Source organism: Cervus elaphus, chromosome 14 (assembly GCF_910594005.1).
Source record: "Cervus elaphus chromosome 14, mCerEla1.1, whole genome shotgun sequence".
NCBI lineage: Eukaryota > Metazoa > Chordata > Mammalia > Artiodactyla > Cervidae > Cervus > Cervus elaphus.
This window is the reverse complement of record NC_057828.1, coordinates 72274306-72293790: the sequence shown is the minus strand read 5'-3', so window position 1 is coordinate 72293790 and position 19485 is coordinate 72274306. Positions and strand designations below refer to the sequence as shown.

General features: G+C 36.2%; 1 protein-coding gene across 2 annotated transcripts in view; it reads left to right on the top strand.

Moving 5' to 3' along the window:
• PPP2R5A (protein phosphatase 2 regulatory subunit B'alpha) overlaps positions 1–19485 on the top strand; it is a 98088-nt gene that overhangs the window by 65615 nt on the left and 12988 nt on the right. For both annotated transcript variants that reach the window (XM_043924434.1, XM_043924433.1), the window contains exon 4: positions 15901–15993. In XM_043924434.1, coding sequence (XP_043780369.1) covers positions 15901–15993 — 93 coding nt within the window. The remainder of the gene's footprint in view (positions 1–15900; positions 15994–19485) is intronic.

The following is a 19485-nucleotide window of genomic DNA, read 5'->3' as shown; positions in this document are numbered from 1 at the left end:
ACCTAGTGTAGTAGCCACTTTGTCATTACCTTTTCATCATTCACACTCTTTTCATCACCCCATATGGAAACACCCTTGTCATTAACAGTCAGTTCCCATTCTTTACCCACCCCCTACCTCCCAACCACTGGCAGCTATTAATCTACTCTGTGTGTGTGTGGATTTGCCTGTCCTGGATATTTAATATATATGGACTCGTAATATGTGACCTTATATGCTTAACATAATATTTTCAGGGTTCATCAATATTGTACCATGTATCAATATGTCATTCCTTTTAATGGCTGAATAATATTCCATTGTGTGGACATACCACATTTATCCATTAATCAATAAATGAACAGTTAGGTGGTTTCTACTTTTTGGCTGTTGTGACTAGAACTGGTATGAATGTGTAAGTTTTTGTTTAATGTGTTTCCTATAAGTTTTGACATGTTGTGTTTTTATTTTCATTCATTTCAAAATGTTTTCTAATTTCCTCTGTGACTTATTTGGCCCATTAGTTATTTAGGAATGTGTTTAGTTTCTGGGCTTCCCTTGTGGCTCAGCTTGTAAAGAGTCTACCTGCAAGGCAGGAGACCTGGGTTCCATCCCTTGATTGGGAAGATCCCTTGGAGAAGAGAAGGCTACCTACTCCAGTATTCTGGCCTGGAGAATTCCATGGACTGTCGTCCATTGGGTCACAAAGAGTCAGGTACGACTGACTTCCCTAGTAGCTCAGCTGGTAAAGAATCTGCCTGCAGTGCAGGAGACCCTGGTTCAGTTCCTGGGTCAGGAAGATCCACTGGAGAAGGGATAGGCTACCCACTCCAGTATTCTTGGGCTTCCTTGGTGGCTCAGCTGGTAAAGAGTCCCCCTGCCATGCCAGAGACCTGGGTTTGATACCTGGGTTAGGAAGATCTCCTAGAGAAGGGAAAAGCTACCCACTCTAGTATTCTGGCCTGGAGAATTCCATGGACTGTATAGTCCAAGGGGTCACAAAGAGTCGGACACGACTGAGCGACTTTCACCTTAATTTCTACATATTTGTGGCTCCCGTATTTCTTTCTGTTATTGATTTATAATTTTATTCCATTGTGGTTGGTGAATATACTTTGAAATTTTCAATCCTTTTAAATGTATTGGGCCTAGCATATAGTTTATCATGGAGAATGTTTCATGTGTGCTTGAGAAGAATGTGTATACTATTGTTATTGGATGGAGTGTTGTGTTGAAATCTCTTAGATCTAGTTGGTTGTTTAAGTTTTCAATTTCCTTGTTGATCTTCTGTCTAGTTCTCTCCACTATTGGAAATGAAATATTGAAATTTCCTACTGTTACAGTTGAATTGTCTGTTTCTCTCTTCTGTTACGTCAGTTTTTGATTCATGTATTTTGGGGTCTTATAAATTATGTTTATAATCATTTTATAGTTTTTGTGTTAAAATTCATTTTGTCTGATATAGTATTCTGCAATCTCTATTTAAATACTATATATAAATACTATATAAATTTATATAAATACTACATAAATTTATAGCCACTATATAAATACTATATATAGTATTTGACAGCCACTGTCTAACTCTCTTTTGGTTACTGTTTGCATGATATATCTTTTCTGTACATTTACTTCTTATCTATTTGTTTCTTTTAATCTAAATTGTGTCTCTTGGGAATTCTTTGTTGGTCCAATGGTTAGGACTTTTCAGTTTCACTGCTGAGGGCCTAGCTTCAATCAATGGTCAGGGAACAAAGATCCTGCAAGCCACACAGTGTGGCTAAGTAAATAGTGTCTCTTGTAAACAGCATGTGGTTGAAACCTGTGGTTTTTTTTAATCAGTTCTGACAGTCTCTGCTTTTGATTGATGTTTAATCCATTTATATTTAACGTAATTGCTGGCAAGGTAGAACTTAACGTTCGTTTGCTGTTTCGGCCTTCCTTGGTAGCTCAGTGGTAAAGAATCAGCCTGCAATGCAGGAGATGTGGGTTCTATCCTTGGGTTGGGAAGAACCCCTGGAGAAGGAAATGGCAACCCATTCCATTATTCTTGCCTGGGAAATCTATGGACAGAGGAGCCTGGCAGGCTCCATGGGGTCACAGAGTCGAACACAATCTAGCGACTAAACAACATTTTGCTGTTCTATGTCTTATGTCTTTCTCATTCTTCTACCCCTCCATTATTGGCTTTTGTATTAAATAACAGATTTTCTGGAGTACCATTTTAATTCCCTTGTTTCTTTAACTATACTTTTTTGAGATATTTTTTGAGATAAAGTTTCTTTAACTATACTTACCCTAGGGATTACACTTTAAAACGAGCTAGTTTGGTTGAATAGTAGTAGCATACAAAACTTTGGTCCAGTATACCTCCATTCCCTCCCCCTTCTTCTGTGCTGGTATTGTCATACAAATTGGATCTTTATGCAGGCATTTTATTGAGCTTTGCAGATATTGCATTTTTTTACAAATTGAAGGTTTGTGGCAACCTTGTGTCAAGCATGTCTACCAGCACCATTTTCTTACTTCATGTCTCAGTGTGACATTTTGATAATTCTTGTAATATTTCCAGCCTTTACATTGTTATATTTTTATGATGATCTGTGATCAGTGATCTTTGATGTTATTATTGCAAAAAGATTACAACCTGCTGAAGACTCAGATGATGGCTAGCATTTTTAGCAATAAAGTATATTTAAATTAAGGCATGTACATTGTTTTTATAAAACATAATGTGATTGCATATTTAATAGACTATAATATAAACATAACTTTTATATACATTGGGAAACCAGAAAAATTCATATGACTGCTTTAGTGCAAAATTCACTTTATTATGGTGGCCTGGAACCAAACCTGCAATATCTCCAAAGTATGCCTGTACATTGTACATCCATCAACCCAGTTTTGTAATTATTGCTTTATGTGGTTGTCTTGTAAAACAAAATGAAAGAGTTATAAATAAAAGTACATTTACATTCTTTGATATTTACCTATGTAGTTACCTTTACCCATGCTCTTTCTTTCTTTCTATGAATTCAAGTTACATATGGTGTCCTTTTGGCTCAGCCTGAAGGATTCCCTTTAATATTTCTTGTAAGGCAGGTCTATTAATCTGGGAATATCGTAATTTTTCGTTCATTTTTGAAGGACAGTTTGGCTGAATATAGAATTCTTGGCTAACTGCCTTTTCCCCTCAACACTTTAAAGGTGTCCTCCCATTGATCCTCAGGTGTCTATGGTTTTCTGTCCAAGTCAGTTATTAATCTTATTTGGATCTGATGTATGTGATACATTATCCCTTGCTGCTTTGAAAATTTTCCGTTTGTCTTTAACTTTTGTCAGTTTGATTATGATATCTCTAGATATGGATGTCTTTGACTTGATTGTAGTTGGAGCGCCACTGAGCTCCAGTTGAGTTCATTGTATAAATTAATACTTTTCATCAAATTTGAATTGTTTTTAGCCATTTCTTCAACTATTATTTCTTCCTCCTTCTCCTCTCCTGAGACTCCCATTATGTGTAGTATGTTGGTGTGATTGATTGTATCCCACAGGTCTTTGAAACTCTGTTCATTTTGTGTTCAGTCTTTCTTTTCGCACCTCAAACTAGATAATCTCTATTGACCTGTCTCTGCCAGCTCAGTGTTTTTCATTGTTGTTTTTTTTTTTTTTTTTTTTGTGGGAAAGCAACTTTACTGAAGTCCTCACTCTGCCATTGCAGAAGTCCTCTCTGAAGCACATCTTTTTAGTTGAGACTGAGGGAGGGATAGTCTTCCTGCCTTAGTGCCATTGTGTGACAACTCACTCCTCATAATTATTGGAAAACTGGTAATAAAAACTTACTATTTAAGTAGGACCAATTCTTCCATTAAACCCTCTTCAGCTAATTGTTTCTAGCCCTAACTTCTTTATTCAAACATTCCCCTCAAATACGTGGCTTTAATAAAAGGTCATCTAAGGTTCACTCAGTTAACTGAATCACATTGGCGCTACCACACTTAATACTTAAATAACTAGGGCTCTTCAGATAAGATTCAGAGCAGAACATATTGTAACTCTTATGCTGTATTTAAAAACTGTTAACAAAGGTTCCATTATAGCTATGAAATATACTTATGTGTGTTTAGGGTTTCTTCTGCATGGGGGTGTGTGTGTGTGTGTGTGCGCGTGCGCGCACGCTCAGTTGCTCAGTCATGTCCAACTCTTTGCAACCCCATGGACTGTAGCCCCCAGGCTTCTTTGTCCATGGAATTTTTTGGCAAGAACAGTGGAGTGGGTTGCCGTTTCCTTCTCTAGGGGATCTTCCCAACCCAGGGATCAAATCCATGTCTCCTGCATTGGCAGGTGGATTCTTTACCCACTGTGCTGCCTGGGAAGCCCTTACAGGGTTTCTTTGCACATGTTCTTATATGGCTAGTCTTTATGATTATTGGCTTTTTTATTGTATACATTAGGTTTTATTTTTGTTCTCCAGATTGTCTAATTAAAATGCTCTGAGAAGACCCATATTATGCCTTCAGGTTACAGATATTTTCTTACTTTTAAAATAAGCAAAGCTCTGAGGGAGAAAGTAAAAGGAACTCTTGCCTAATGCTTCAACTATAATGACTTTAATATTTTTTATTGGGGTATAGTTGATTTACAATATTGTATTAGTTCCAGGTGTATAAATAGTGATTTGGTATTTTTATAAATTATACTCCATTTGTAGTTATAAAATATTGGCTATATTTCCTGTGCTATATAATATATTCTTGTAGCTTATTTACATTATAAATAGTTGTTTGTACCTTGTAATCCCCTACCCCTTTCTTGCCTCTTCCTACTTTCCTGTCCCTAGTGTAACCACCCGTTTGTTCTTTATATCTGTGAGTCTGCTGCTTTTTTGTTATATTCATAGTCTGCTTTATTTTTTAGATTTCATGCTTAATTGATACCATATTTGTCTTTCTCTCACTTACTTCACTTAGCATAATACCCTCCAGTTTCATCCATGTTGTTGCAAATGGCAAAATTTCATTCTTTTTATAGCTGAGTAGTATTCCCTTGTATATATATACTGTATCTTTTTTATTTGTTGATCTGTTGATGGATACTTAGGTTGCTTCCATATCTTGCCAATTTTAAAACTGCTGCTATGAACATTGGGATGCATGTATCTTTTCTAATTGGTGTTTTTGTTTTCTTTGGATATATGCCTAGGGGTGAAATTGCTGGGTCTTATGGTAATTTTGTTTTTAGTGTTTTGAGGTACCTCTGTATTATTCTGCACAGTGACTTCATCAGTTTACATTTCCACCAGTAGTGCACAAGTCTTCCTTTTTTTTCCATATCCTCACCAACATTTGTTGTTTGTGGTCTTTTTGATGATAGCCATTCTGAAAGGATGATTTGTGTATTTTTAAGATAGTGACCTAAAATCTTCAGGCAAGCACAATGAAATGTTATTCTAGAGAATTGAATGTATTTGCCTACATACGACCAATAATATTGGTTTATCAGATGGCTTGCTGATCGTGCTTAGCTAATTAAATTATGTATGTCTGTGTGTGTGTGCTCAGTCATGTCCAACTCTTTGCAACCCCATGGACTATAGCCCGCCAGTCTCCTCTGTCCATGGGATTTTTCAGACAAGAATACTGGAGCGGGCTGTGTAATAACACTATAAAAAGTAGATATTATTCATATTTTATGGATAAGCTTGAGATTAAGCTAAAATAGATTCAGAATCCTGCCCAAGATTATACAAAAAGTAAGTGGTAGGATAAGGTTTATAGCAAAATATTGCTCCAGTGTCTTTGTCCTACATTATTAAAAGCTTTACTGCCTCCCCTAGAGTCCATCTACGGTCCAAGACAGATACATACAAATTCCTATGAAGTTTTAATTCATACCTTTTTAGCTTCATTTAACACCAATAAATAAGGTCTCCCACTAGCTGTCACTTTTTTTTTTAGCCCTCATAAATGACTTTTTAAAGGTATAATTATACAGGTACAGATGTGCCTTAGTTAAATGGTACAGAAATTTATATATACAATTCTAACAAGATATAAGAAAATTATTATTACAAAGTATGGTGAAGTGGAAATGATTCTGGTGACAGACATCTACTCACATCTCAGTTTCAGTAACTTTCCTATGGAAATGATCTTAATTAAGCTGCTAAATTTCTCTGCATCCTCCTTTACAAAGCTGGCATAAAACAGAGTTGTATAAAAATTGAATGGGATAACACATGCACAAAACATAGCACAATTTTTTTTTAACTCTAGTATCTGTTTTCTTTGCATTCCCCCCATTTTTAAAAAGACATACTTTTGATATTAAGAAAGAAGTATATATATCAGTTCAGTTCAGTTGCTCAGTTGTGTCCAACTCTTTGCGACTCCATGAACCACAGTACGCCAGGCCTCCCTGTCCATCACCAACTCCTGGGTCCACCCAAACCCATGTCCATTGTGTCGGTGATGCCATCCAACCATCTCATCCTCTGTCATCTCCTTCTCCTCCTGCCTTCAATCTTTTCCAGCTAATGGTTGCCTTTATGCTGATACCTTAAGAAATACCCTTGGTGCCTTCTTTTGTAGCTAGTTTATTGATTCTCTAGAATGAACAATATTGAAATTAGTAAGTAGTCTTTTCTTCCTCCACTTCCTGCCTCTCTAGCTCTAGTGTAAAGCAATACACTTTTACTCTCACAGTAAATACCTATATGCCCATCACTTGTCATTAGTTATACAGGAAATGTATTTAATATTTACTGTTAATCCTTGAAATCTTGTTTTTCTTATCTCTTTCTTCGTTTTGTTGAATTGTTTTTAATTTCTCTTTTTTCTTTACTCTTTCATTTTTCCATTACTCTAGTTGAAAGGCAGACTGACAGAATGAATATTTAGTTTTTCCAGTTTCAGTAGTAGAGACATACAGGGGGAAGGGAATGGGTGTTATATTGGCTTATCTATAATGCCTGCCACAGGCTTGAACCATTGGAGGCAAGAGTCCGTCCTGAATAAAATGAAAAATGATAGCTTTGTTAATGACAATAGGATAGATAACATCAGCTATTTTCTACATAGTTCCTGGCAGATAGAGAAGAACCTTGCTTTATATATGGGTACACAGTGTTGCTTCAGATTATACTGTTTGGTTTGGGGAAGGTTGGGGTTTTTCTGGCCCCATCATGTGGCTTGCATGTGGCTCTTAGTTCCTCCTAGGCCTTTGTCGGTGAAAGCACAAAGTCCTAACCACCGGACCGCCAGGGAATTCCCCCAGATTGTATTGTTGATTTTTATTTTGCAAGGACTTGAATTTTTTAGTGACATTTCATTTTATATTTTATTATAAAAGACAAGAGAAAGGAATTTATATTCTAAACTGTTTGGGACATTTTAAAGCAATAGTGTGCTTCCTTATTTATTTGATTTGTCTAGCACCTATACAGAGAAGGAAATGGCAAACCACTCCAGTATTCTTGCTTGGAGAATTCCATGGACAGAGGAGCCTGGTGGGCTGCTGTCCATGGGGTCACATAGAGTTGGACACCACAAGCGACTTAGCATGCATGCATGCATTAGAGAAGGAAATGGCAACCCACTTCAATATTCTTGCTTGGAGAATTCTGTGGACAGAGGAGCCTGGTGGGCTGCTGGCCATGGGGTCACACAGAGTTGGACACGACTGAAACGACTTAGCATGCGTGCATGCATTGGAGAAGGAAATGGTAACCTACTCCAGTGTTCTTGCCTGGAGAATCCCAGGGACAGAGGAACCTGGTGGACTGCTGTCTATGGGGTCACACAGAGTTGGACATGACTGAAGCAACTTAGCAGCAGCAGCAGCAGCACTTATACATCCAAATAGAATGAAAGAGGAATCCTAGGATTAGTGTAAATTGATAAAACTTTTATCAGCACAATAGAGCTTATGGAATAGAAAATCTGAAGTGGTAAACTACTTTTTAGTAGCACTGCACACAGTTCATCTGAAATTTATGCCACGGTTTCTGTAAAATTAGCAATACTAAGTTAAATAATACAGAGATTTTAAAAGCACAAAATTCTTATTAGTTGGTAAGTTGTACATGTTTTTAATCACATGTAGTTGGATAATCTCAAAAGAATCTCCTCAGTCTTTGAATTTTGAAAAATAGTTTTTCCATTAAGATATTTGTATATGCTCTTGAGCATTAACAGTAAAAATTCAGCCATACATACAGTGTGCTTTCTGTTTTTCACTGGTATGATTTGAAATTTCACTTAAATTTGCTGAAACTAGTGGTTCTTAAATTTTAGGGGATGGTGAGTTACTTTCAAAATATGATTTTTTAAAAATGGGTTTTCTCTGAGACAAATTCACAGAGACACACAAGAAATATTATACACCCATCATCTTCTGATTAAAAGCTCTGGTCTGTATATATGTGTTTATAGTTTAAAATATTTCTAGTAATTAAATTTGGTATACAATTTTTAAATCTGGCAGTCAGATGGCCTGCTAAATATGAAGTGAACTGATTGATAGCATTTGTTATTATTTAGTCATCATATTTTCTTTACAGTAAAATGTTGAAGCTGTTCTAATGAATGAAATTATAGTGTAGCACTTAGGAAATTTGCTAATTAAAATTTCTGTCCTGGTTTTTAATATTATTTGAATCAATTCACCTGAAATTTTTTGTTTTGTACTAAGTTTGCATTTTATTAATTCATTTAGCTTATTGGATCTTTGCTGCTAGAAAATAACTTGGTAGGGTGAAAAATAAACATTAAATTTAGTTAATGAGAGGAATAATTTCAGATAATTTCAAAACCTTTCAAAATTTTGTTTCTTCAACCTTTTCATGAATTTTCTTAAAATGTGCTAATTTACAGTTTCTTTTTACTTTTTTTTCCACATGGTAATGGAAATACTAATGAACAATGGAATAAAGAAACACAGAAGAAAAGAACAAAAGAAAGGCCATTTCAGTACTAGGGGATTGGTGGATTGGTCATTATCTTTTAATTTACTAAATATTATATGATAATTATTAATATAAAAGTTCTGTTACTTTAAAATTTTCTTTCCTAAATATTATTGCTTTATATTTATTGAAGACCAAAAAGATAGTAATTTTCTATGTACCTCCTTTTAGATAATTAGAGAAGCATGACTGTTCTACTAGCCTGGAATACTGGCAGATTATGTCGTATTTTTGTTTTCTTTTATCAATTCTCTTTTTGGCACAGATAATTAAGATGCAATTATGGGATGCAAGGATTCTTCAATATCTGCAAATCAATCAGTGTAATACACCACATTAACAAATTGAAAAATAAAAACCATATGATTATCTCAATAGATGCAGAGAAAGCCTTTGACAAAATTCAGCATCCATTTATGATAAAAATCCTCCAGAAAGCAGGAATAGAGGGACATACCTCAACATAATAAAATCTATATATGACAAACCCACAGCAAACATTATCCTCAATGGTGAAAAATTGAAAGCATTTCCCCTAAAGTCAGGAACAAGACAAGGGGGCTCACTCTCACCACTACTATTCAACATAGTTTTGGAAGTTTTGACCACAGCAATCAGAGCAGAAAAAGAAATAAAAGGAATCCAGATTGGCAAAGAAGAAGTAAAACTCTTCACTGTTTGCAGATGACATGATCCTCTACATAGAAAACCCTAAAGACTCCACCAGAAAATTACTACAGCTAATCAATGAATATAGGAAAGTTGCAGGATATAAAATCAACACACACACAAAAAATAAAATAAAATCAACACACAGAAATCCCTTGCATTCCTATACACTAACAATGAGAAAACAGAAAGAAATTAAGGAAACAATTCCATTCACCATTGCAACGAAAAGAATAAAATACTTAGGAGTATATCTACCTAAAGAAACAAAAGACCTATATATAGAAAACTATAAAACACTGGTGAAAGAAATCAAAGAGGACACAAATAGATGGAGAAATATACTGTGTTCATGGATTGGAAGAATCAATATAGTGAAAATGAGTATACTACCCAAAGCAATCTATATATTCAGTGCAATCCCTATCAAGCTCCCAACAGTATTTTTCAGAGAACTAGAACAAATAATTTCACAATTTGTATGGGAAAAAACCTCAAATAGCCAAAGCAATCTTGAGAAAGAAAAATGGAACTGGAGGAATCAACCTGCCTGACTTCAGTCTCTACTACAAAGCCACAGTCATCAAGACAGTATGGTACTGGCACAAAGACAGAAATACAGATCAGTGGAACAAAATAGAAAGCCCAGAGATAAATCCACGCACCTATGGACACCTTATCTTTGACAAAGAAGGCAAGAATATACAATGGCAAAAAGACAACCTCTTTAACAAGTGGTGCTGGGAAAACTGGTCAACCACATGTAAAAGAATGAAACTAGAACACTTTCTAACACCATACACAAAAATAAACTCAAAATGGATTAAAGATCTAAATGTAAGACCAGAAACTATAAAACTTCTAGAGGAAAACATAGGCAAAACACTCTCTGACGTAAACCACAGCAGGATCCTCTATGACCCACCTCCCAGAATATTGGAAATAAAAGCAAAAATTAAAAAATGGGACATAATTAAAATTAAAAGCTTCTGCACAACCAAGGTAACTATAAGCAAGGTGAAAAGACAGCCTTCAGAATGGAAGAAAATAATAGCAAACGAAGCAACGGACAAAGAATTAATCTCAAAAATTTACAAGCAACTCCTGCAGCTCAATTCCAGAAAAATAAACGACCCAATCAAAAAGTGGGCCAAAGAACTAAACAGACATTTCTCCAAAGAAGACATACAGATGGCTGACAAACACATGAAAAGATGCTCAACATCACTCATTATCAGAGAAATGCAAATCAAAACCACAATGAGGTACCATTTCACACCAGTGAGAATGGCTGCTATCCAAAAGTCTACAAGCAATAAATGCTGGAGAGGGTGTGGAGAAAAGGGAACCCTCTTACACTGTTGGTGGGAATGCAGACTAGTACAACCACTATGGAGAACAGTGTGGAGATTCCTTAAAAAACTGGAAATAGAACTGCCATATGACCCAGCAATCCCACTCCTGGGCATACACACTGAGGAAACCAGATCTGAAAGAGACACGTGCACCCCAGTGTTCATCGCAGCACTGCTTACAATAGCCAGGACATGGAAGCAACCTAGGTGTCCATCAGCAGATGAATGGATAAGAAAGCTGTGGTACATATACACAATAGAATATTACTCAGCCATTAAAAAGAATACATTTGAATCAGTTCTAATGAGGTGGATGAAACTGGAGCCTATTATACAGAGTGAAGTAAGCCAGAAAGAAAAACACCAATACAGTATACTAATGCATATATATGGAATTTAGAAAGATGGTAACGATAACCCTGTATGTGAGGCAGCAAAAGAGACACAGATGTATAGAACAGTCTTTTGGACTCTGGGAGAGGGCGAGGGTGGGATGATATGGGAGAATGGCATTGAAACATGTAAATTATCACATGTGAAACGAATTGCCTGTCCAGGTTCAATGCATGATACAGGGTGCTTGGGGCTGGTGCACCGGCATGACCCAGAGGGAGGGGATGGGGAGGGAGGTGGGACGGTTCAGGATGGGGAACACATGTACACCCATGGTGGATTCATGTCAATGTATGGCAAAACCAATACAATATTGTAAAGTAAAAAAATTAAAAAACTGAAAAATAATTTTTAAAGAAGATGCAATTATGTAGGATACTGAATAGAACATAGACCTTTTTAAGATAACTTGGCTTTAGGGCCTAGAGGCTCTTCTTTATGATCTGTTTAAGTAGAAATTTAAACTGGGGACATATATATTTTATAATGTACACCTTCATGTTCAAATACTTCTCAACCAGATACTATATTTTAAATATTTGCATGTTCTCAGAATCTAAAATTGTAGGAACCATAGCTTAATGTACTAACACTTACACACAGAAATAGAAAAGAAACATCTTTTATCCTTATTTAAGATTGAGAAATATTTTTATTACTTTAAACTTTTTATCATAGTTATATGTTGTTAATTATCTTTTTTATTATTATAGTTAAAAGCTGGAGGAAAACAGGTTGATCCTATACAAGCTGTTCAGGGTTCACGCAGAATATGTCTTACTTTTAAAAGGATTACAGAGGGGAGAAAAAGATTCTTACACAACTAGGATTTTGTTAGTGTTTGCTATGTCCTTGGCAACAGGTGGCACTAGTGGTAAAGAACCTGCCTGCCAATGCAGGAGATGTGAGAGATGTGGGCTTGATCCTTGGGTTGGAAAGATCCCCTGGGTTGCATGGCAGCACATTCCAATATTCTTGCCTGGAGAATCCCATGGACAGAGAAGCCTGGTGGATTACAGTCCATAGGGTCACACAGAACTGGACATGACTGAAGCGACTTGGCACACATGCAGGCAATGTTCTAGGCACTTACTGTCTCTAATTTATTTAGTTTAGTGTATGTTAATTCTTACATAAATTCAATCAAATATTAGATGAATTTTTAAAACTCCATTTAAGTTAGCTTCCTCTTAATAGAGGTTGGAAAACGTTCAGTCAGCATATTCCTTGAAAAAAGAGCCTTTTGTATATTTGCAAATCATTAAAGTTGCTTTTAAATCTTTGCCTTTCTAGGTCAAACATTTCTAGTTCCTTTAGCTTTCTGTATAAGTCTTATTTTCAAATACAGTAATACATTACAAATACATTAATAATTTATGCTGTTCTGTGTTGTACCTTCTAGAACCTTTTATTGGTTAAGACCAGAATTTTATATATTTTAACTATCATAGGAAATACACAGTACTGAGTAGAAAGGGAAGATTATCCTTCATTCCTTATAGTTTTTAGTTGTCTTAGTTATCAGTTTTTAGGGTGCTTTTTGGCTTATAGGGCTAGGAAGACCAGCCATACACTGAGCATGCATGAAGTTTGCCATTTTGTTAGAGAATTAAACTCATTGCTGAAAGTATCTGTTCTCTTTTGCAGTATGGTTTCTTAGGTTCTTGGGGCAAATCAATTTTTCATGTGGAAGAAGATAGAGAAACTTTAATACAGAAATAGTTTCTCAGCAGCCGTGAGTTTTCATTCAGCAAATACTTATCTGTTGTTTTTAGGCATTACTCTAAATATTGGGGGTAAAGTATTGAACTAATAAGCAAACTGTCTTACATTCTTGGGGGAAAGAATAACTAATACTATGTCAGGGTGTGATAGATACAATAAAATAAAACAATAGTTCAGGATAAAGGGTATAGAGAGAGTGACTGTGGAGATAGGATGCAGTTTTATAGAAACGTAGTCTTAGTTGTGCCAGTCTTAGTCTTAGTCTTAGCTCTGTAGATCACTCGTGTTTATTCTGCTCCTGATTGGGATTATTCAACATGTGTTTAACTTTTTGTCATCATCTCTTCAGTGGTGCTAAGTTGGTAGCGTAAAAGCAATTCGCTGAGAATCCTGACTGGTTGCTTAATTAATGTTCACTGTGTCAGGTAAACAATGCTGATGAAAGCTCTATAAGAAATAACATGTCATATCTGTGATAAGTGCAGGTTTCAACTGGGTATGTGATGTAGAGGGTGCATTTTGATCTGGAGCTTGATGTCATGTAAGTTTCCCAAAAGACATGCTATTACTGTTAAAATTAATAGCCTTAATTAAGCCCTCCATTTCTGACGCACATCTTGAGAGGGAGAGTATACAGGCTAACGTTTGCCACCCCTGACTCAGGATTGACTTGGTCCCACCTTACCATGGCTTTTAACTTGGGGTCTGCATAAAGGTTCTGCATCTCCTGATTCCATACCCACCAGCTTCTCCCCTACACTGTCGTCTTCTTGAGACAGGTTCTACTTATCTTATAAAAGCCCTCCTCTTTCTTCTTGTCCAAAATTAAATCTCATGCAGGACTCAAATTGTGTGTCCTCCTTAAAACTTTCCCTGTTGACCTTATGCCACAGTGATATAGCCCTTTTCTGAATATCTCCTGCACTCATAGTTCTTATGTATATACCATCTTATATGTTTTTATTTTTGTCTTACCTCCCCAATAAGTGAATGAGCTTTACCGTGCCTACTATCTGTTCATACTAAATGTAGCTAAAGGAAGACTTGTTTTTTCTACCCCCAACATTTCTGATGCCAAATATATAGATTTTCCACACCAAGAAATTCTCCAATTCTCACTGGGTGTCCTATAGTTTATTCATTCTGATACTAACTACCCGCAGTTAGCAAGGACCTCTAGGGTGAAGGGCTCAGTCCAATAAGACTGTTCTTCACTGAAGATGACAGTCATGATTCTGGGCCTCCCATCCGTCTTAACTAACTGGCTATCTGAGGTTACCATGACCCACTCTTCCAGTTCAGTAATTTGTTATAAGAGCTCACAGACCTCAAGGAATCACTTTACTTACTGTTACCAGTTTATTATAAAGGATAAAACTCAGAAACAGCCAAATGAAGAGAGGCATGCATACTGTAAGGTGCGGCAAAGGGCTTGGGTTTTCCATGTGCCACCCTCTTAGCACCTTGATGTGTTCACCAACCCAGAAGTTCTTAAGACCCCTTTGTTAGGGTTTCTGATGGTGGTGATTGTTGTTCAGTCACTAAGTCATGTCCAGCTCTACCTCTGTTACCAAATTGACTGTCATGGTATTGCACTACTTGTCTTCAAGTAACCCTGATTTTGGGGCTAAAGTATGCACCTGCCAATGCAGGAGTTTGATCCCTGGCTTGGAAAGATCCCTGGGAGAAGGAAATGGCAACCCACTCCAATATTCTTGCCTGGGAAATCCCATGGACAGAGGAGCCTGGTGGGCTACAGTCCATGGGTCGCAGAGCTGGACACGATTTAGCGACTAAACAACAACAACCTTTAGGTATGCCAGAGAGAAGCTGTAAAGTGCTTTAAGGAAAAGGTGAAAGTTCTCAATTGAATAAGGAAAGAAAGAAAGCATATGCTGACGTTGCTAAGATCTGTGGTGATAAGTATTCTATCTGTGAAATTCTGAGGAAGGAAAAAAAAATCACGCTGGTTTTGCCGTCACACCTCAGACTACAAAAATTATGGCCACAGTGCGTGGTGAGTGCTCAGTTAAGCTGGAAAAGGCATTAAATTTGTGGAGGGAAGCCATGAACAGAAAAGGGTCCAGTGCCATTCAGGGTTTCAGTCATCGGGAGGTGGTGCTTAGAACTTAGCACTCAAGGTTAAGAGGGAAGTACTGTATTTTTAAGATGCTTAGCACTTTTTAAGTAGAGGCTTATTAGGGCGTTTAGTTTATTCGCTGTGGTGCACAGACATTTATTTCTGAGCCCTGCACTTATGTGATTTGGTTAATTATTTCTAAAGTGCGGATTAGATATCCTGGTTTCGATTTAGTTACTTTTTTCCCACTGTAGTTTTATATAGAAGGACTTGAAATTTTTCTCTTTTTTAAAACTGATACTGATACACTGTCCCTTACAATTCAGTTTATTCTTATCTGGAGGTTCCTGATCCTGCATTTAAGGAACTCTGGAAATTAAGCTGAGGTAGTTTGGTAGACCACTGAAGAAAGGTTCCCAGTGAGTATGGAGTGCAAAATAGTCTTCTGACTTAAATATTTTATGGGCATCGTCTTTGTTTTCTGGCTCCTGTAAGTTAATATTTTCAATGAATGATGCAAAGCAATAAATCCAAAATGTACCAACTTAGGAGAGCAAATTGTGCGTATATATTTAGTTTTGAAAAAACTGTTACCAATTCACCCCTTTTTATAATGAGATCTGAAATCTCATTACTGAGTTGTTAAAGGAGGTGTGTTTTTGATATGAATTCACATAGGGTGAATTCTATGATAGGCTTCATCTTGGCTTTTATTTCATTTTGTCCTTCAGTTGGTGTATGAATTCTTCTTGAGATTTTTGGAGAGCCCTGATTTCCAACCTAGCATTGCAAAGCGATACATTGATCAGAAATTTGTACAACAGGTAAGGAATTCTTCTGTCTTAAATTTCCTTACATTCATTTCAGCAGTGATTTATTAACTTGGGATTAAAATGGTCTTTCAAAACTTTAAGGATTTCTTTTTAACAGCACCTAATATTCTTGCCAGATGATGAGAATAAAAGTAAAGTAGCTTTGAGAATACAGGAATATTTTTAATCAAGATTCACCTTCTCTTATATCAATTAAATTATCCTGTCTAAATCCTAAATTTTCATAGTTGTTTTATGAAGACCAGAAAAGCAAGCCTTGTTGGAATATCTAACTTAGAAAATTTGGTATAACTAAGGGGAAAGCATTTTTTAAATTTTTAAGTCTTTGAGCTTGAACTTGACATATGGTTCTAAGCACTGTGACAGAGAGGGGGAAAAATAAATATGGAATTATTTTTAGAAGTTTGGGCTTTATGTCACTATGTCACTTTTCTCCCCTACTCCTTCCCACCTTATGAATTCTAGCCTCCCAGTTCCTGAACCACAGATAAAATACTTAGGAAGGAAGGGCGCTAAATATATGTGATACCTTCTTTCTTTTTATAAGTTGATTGTTAGCTGGGGCTTGGGGTTTTTTTTTGTAACCTAATACTTAAAATTAGTTTCTTAGAATGTGTTCATTTTTATTTTCAAAATCTTTCCAATAATTTACAGGCATCTTTCCCAAAAAAAAAAAAAAAAAAGGCATCTTTCAAATACAAAGGACTTTGCTGGCCCTAGACAAAATTGTGAATTTTTGGACCAAACTTCTCTGAGTCCATTTTCTCTTTTGAAGTACTTAGCTGTGAGTGAGGTCTCATTAGGAATTTGATACTCTCCTTTTCTAAAGTAATTAGCATATTAAAGAAAGGCAGAGGATGAGTGGAAGGGTAGTGATGAAGTGCTGAGGCCAGGATTTTTTTTTTTTTTTTTTTTTTGAGGCCAGGATTAAAGATCATTACAAGGACCTTTGCTGCCTTCTTCCCACCATTGTGTGTCCCCTAGAATAAAGCTTATACCAACATGAGCTCCACATATTGGAGTTAATTTCTGGTCATCTGCCGTAGTTACCACGTAAAGTATTTTCACTAGTTGCTGTGAAGTATTGATAAATGAAGAACATTATCATTGTCCTTTAACCTTTCAAGTATTTCTTCAAGAAATACTAGGTGTGTGTTAACTGTAAAATCTTAATCTCATTTCAATACCAAGTTAGAAGCAGTCATTAAATGGAGCTATGTTATTTTGGTATTAGAGATGAATGCATGTTTCCTTCTGTAGTTCTCGTGTGCTATGGAGGAAATACAGTGTATTAAGGAACTTTAGTAATGCTGTGTTAAATTGTATTTAAGATAATATCAGGTTGAGTGGAATAGTTGCCGTAGGGCTTCTTCACCCTGGAACTTGAGGTATTTTGGCTGCTGGATTATTCAGGGGTTTTGAGGGGGAGCAGGAAGAAAGCTGGTAGGATAGGACCCATTTTCTACCTTCTACTCTAAATGCCTGAATTATCCGAGAAGCCAAGGCCCCGTAATTTGTTTCTAGCAGTTTATATCACTGTGCTTTCACAGATCATTGCTCTGAGGTATTCATAGTGTGTTGCTTTAATAAATACTACTATGACATTTCTTGGCTTTTATATTTTGAAATTATTTAATTAGGTGGTAAGTTTAAGACTTAGAAGTACAGGAGAAAAATCTGAAGTATAAATTTGGACGTTTGTTATTGTAAGAGAAGAAAACAAGTATATAATTCCAGGTTATGCTCAAATCATTTCCCAAAGGAGGAAGCTAAGAATTGTTTAGTGCTTTTTATGTGCCAGGCACTGCCCTTATCTGCTGTTATGTAAAGAGCTAGATCATGTCCAAATTTGCAGAGCTGGAAGATGGCACAATCAGGATTTGATTACATATAAATAGATTATAAATTTGATCATATAAAACAAATTATTTTATTTATATTATAATATTTCAAAATATTTACTTAAATAGATTTTCTACTTAGCTAACAACTGTTCTCTAATACTTCACGTTGACCCCGAGGATCAACTTGTATTATATTATATTTGTTCTTGAATTAGACATAGTGACCTAAATAATTAAGGATTCCTTTTATTAATTTCAAAGCATATTTTCCAAGTAAACCCAACATCAGAAACTTGTATTTGAGTGTCTTAAGTGAATAACTTAGCTATTTTAATTAGAATAATTTGAAGTGACTTAATTAGGTATAATAATACAAATTCTTATGCTTTATGGATTATTTTTAGCTGGAACCTCATGCAGTACTTAATAATCTGGCAAACACCAAATGCAGACAATAAGCAAGACACTTTAGGATTATGACTGAAGTTATCACTGCTCTCAAAGAATACCCACTCTTGTAGAAGAGATACACAAATTAACAATTACATCTAATTTAATACAGAATGGAAAAAAAAACTTAAGGTTCAGAGCTTGCTATCATGACAGTAATTATTAGATTGATGAAAAAGTAATTGCAGTTTTGGACTGTGAATTTTAAATCATTATAACTATGCTCAAATACATCTTTATTAATAAAATAGGAACCATTACAAATCAACACATTTTTGCCAGTGAGATATGTTTGTTTATTCCTGTAAAAAACCATGCTTTAGGATTCAACGAAGTCTTGAAAAGCATTTTCTGCCTTCTGCTGGTTGTGGAAGCATTTTCCCTGAAAAAAGTTGTCGAGATGCTTGAAGAAATGGTAGTGGGTTGTCAGGAGGTCAGGTGAATATGGCAGATGAGGCAAAACTTTGTAGCCCAATTCATTCAACTTTTGAAGCATTGATTTTGGGACTTGCAGTCAGGCATTGTCATGGAGAAGAATTGGGCCCTTTCTGTTCCAATGCTCACTGCAGATATTGCAGTTTTTGGTGATCTTGTTGATTTGCTGAGCATACTTTTCAGGTGTAATGGTTTCTCTGGAATTCAGAAAGCTGTGGTGGGTCAGACTAAACAGTGACCATGACCTTTTTATGGTGCAAGTTTGGCTTTGGGAAATGCTTTGGAGCTTTTTCTCAGTCCAGCCACTGAGCTGGTCATCAGCAGTTGTTGTTTAAAATCCACTTTTTGGTGCACGTCAACAATCCAATCGAGAAATGGTTCATTGATGTATTATAGAATAAGAGAAGACAACACTTCAAACTGACGATCTTTATGATTTGCGGTCAGCTCATGAGGCACCCACTTACTGAGCTTTTTCACCTTGCCAATTTCCTTCAAATGCCAAACAACTGTACGATGGTCAACAACGTTGAGCTCTTCAGCAACTTCTCACGTAGTTGTAAAAGGATCTGTTTCAATGTTGCTCTCAACTGATCATTGTCAGTTTCCAGTGGCCAGCCACGGTGTTCCTTATCTTCAAGGTTCTCATCTTCTTTGCGAAACTTCTTGAACCACCACGGCCTGTACATTTGTTAGCAGTTCCTGGGCCAAATGCATTGTTAATGTTGTGAGTTGTCTCTGCTGCTTTACGATC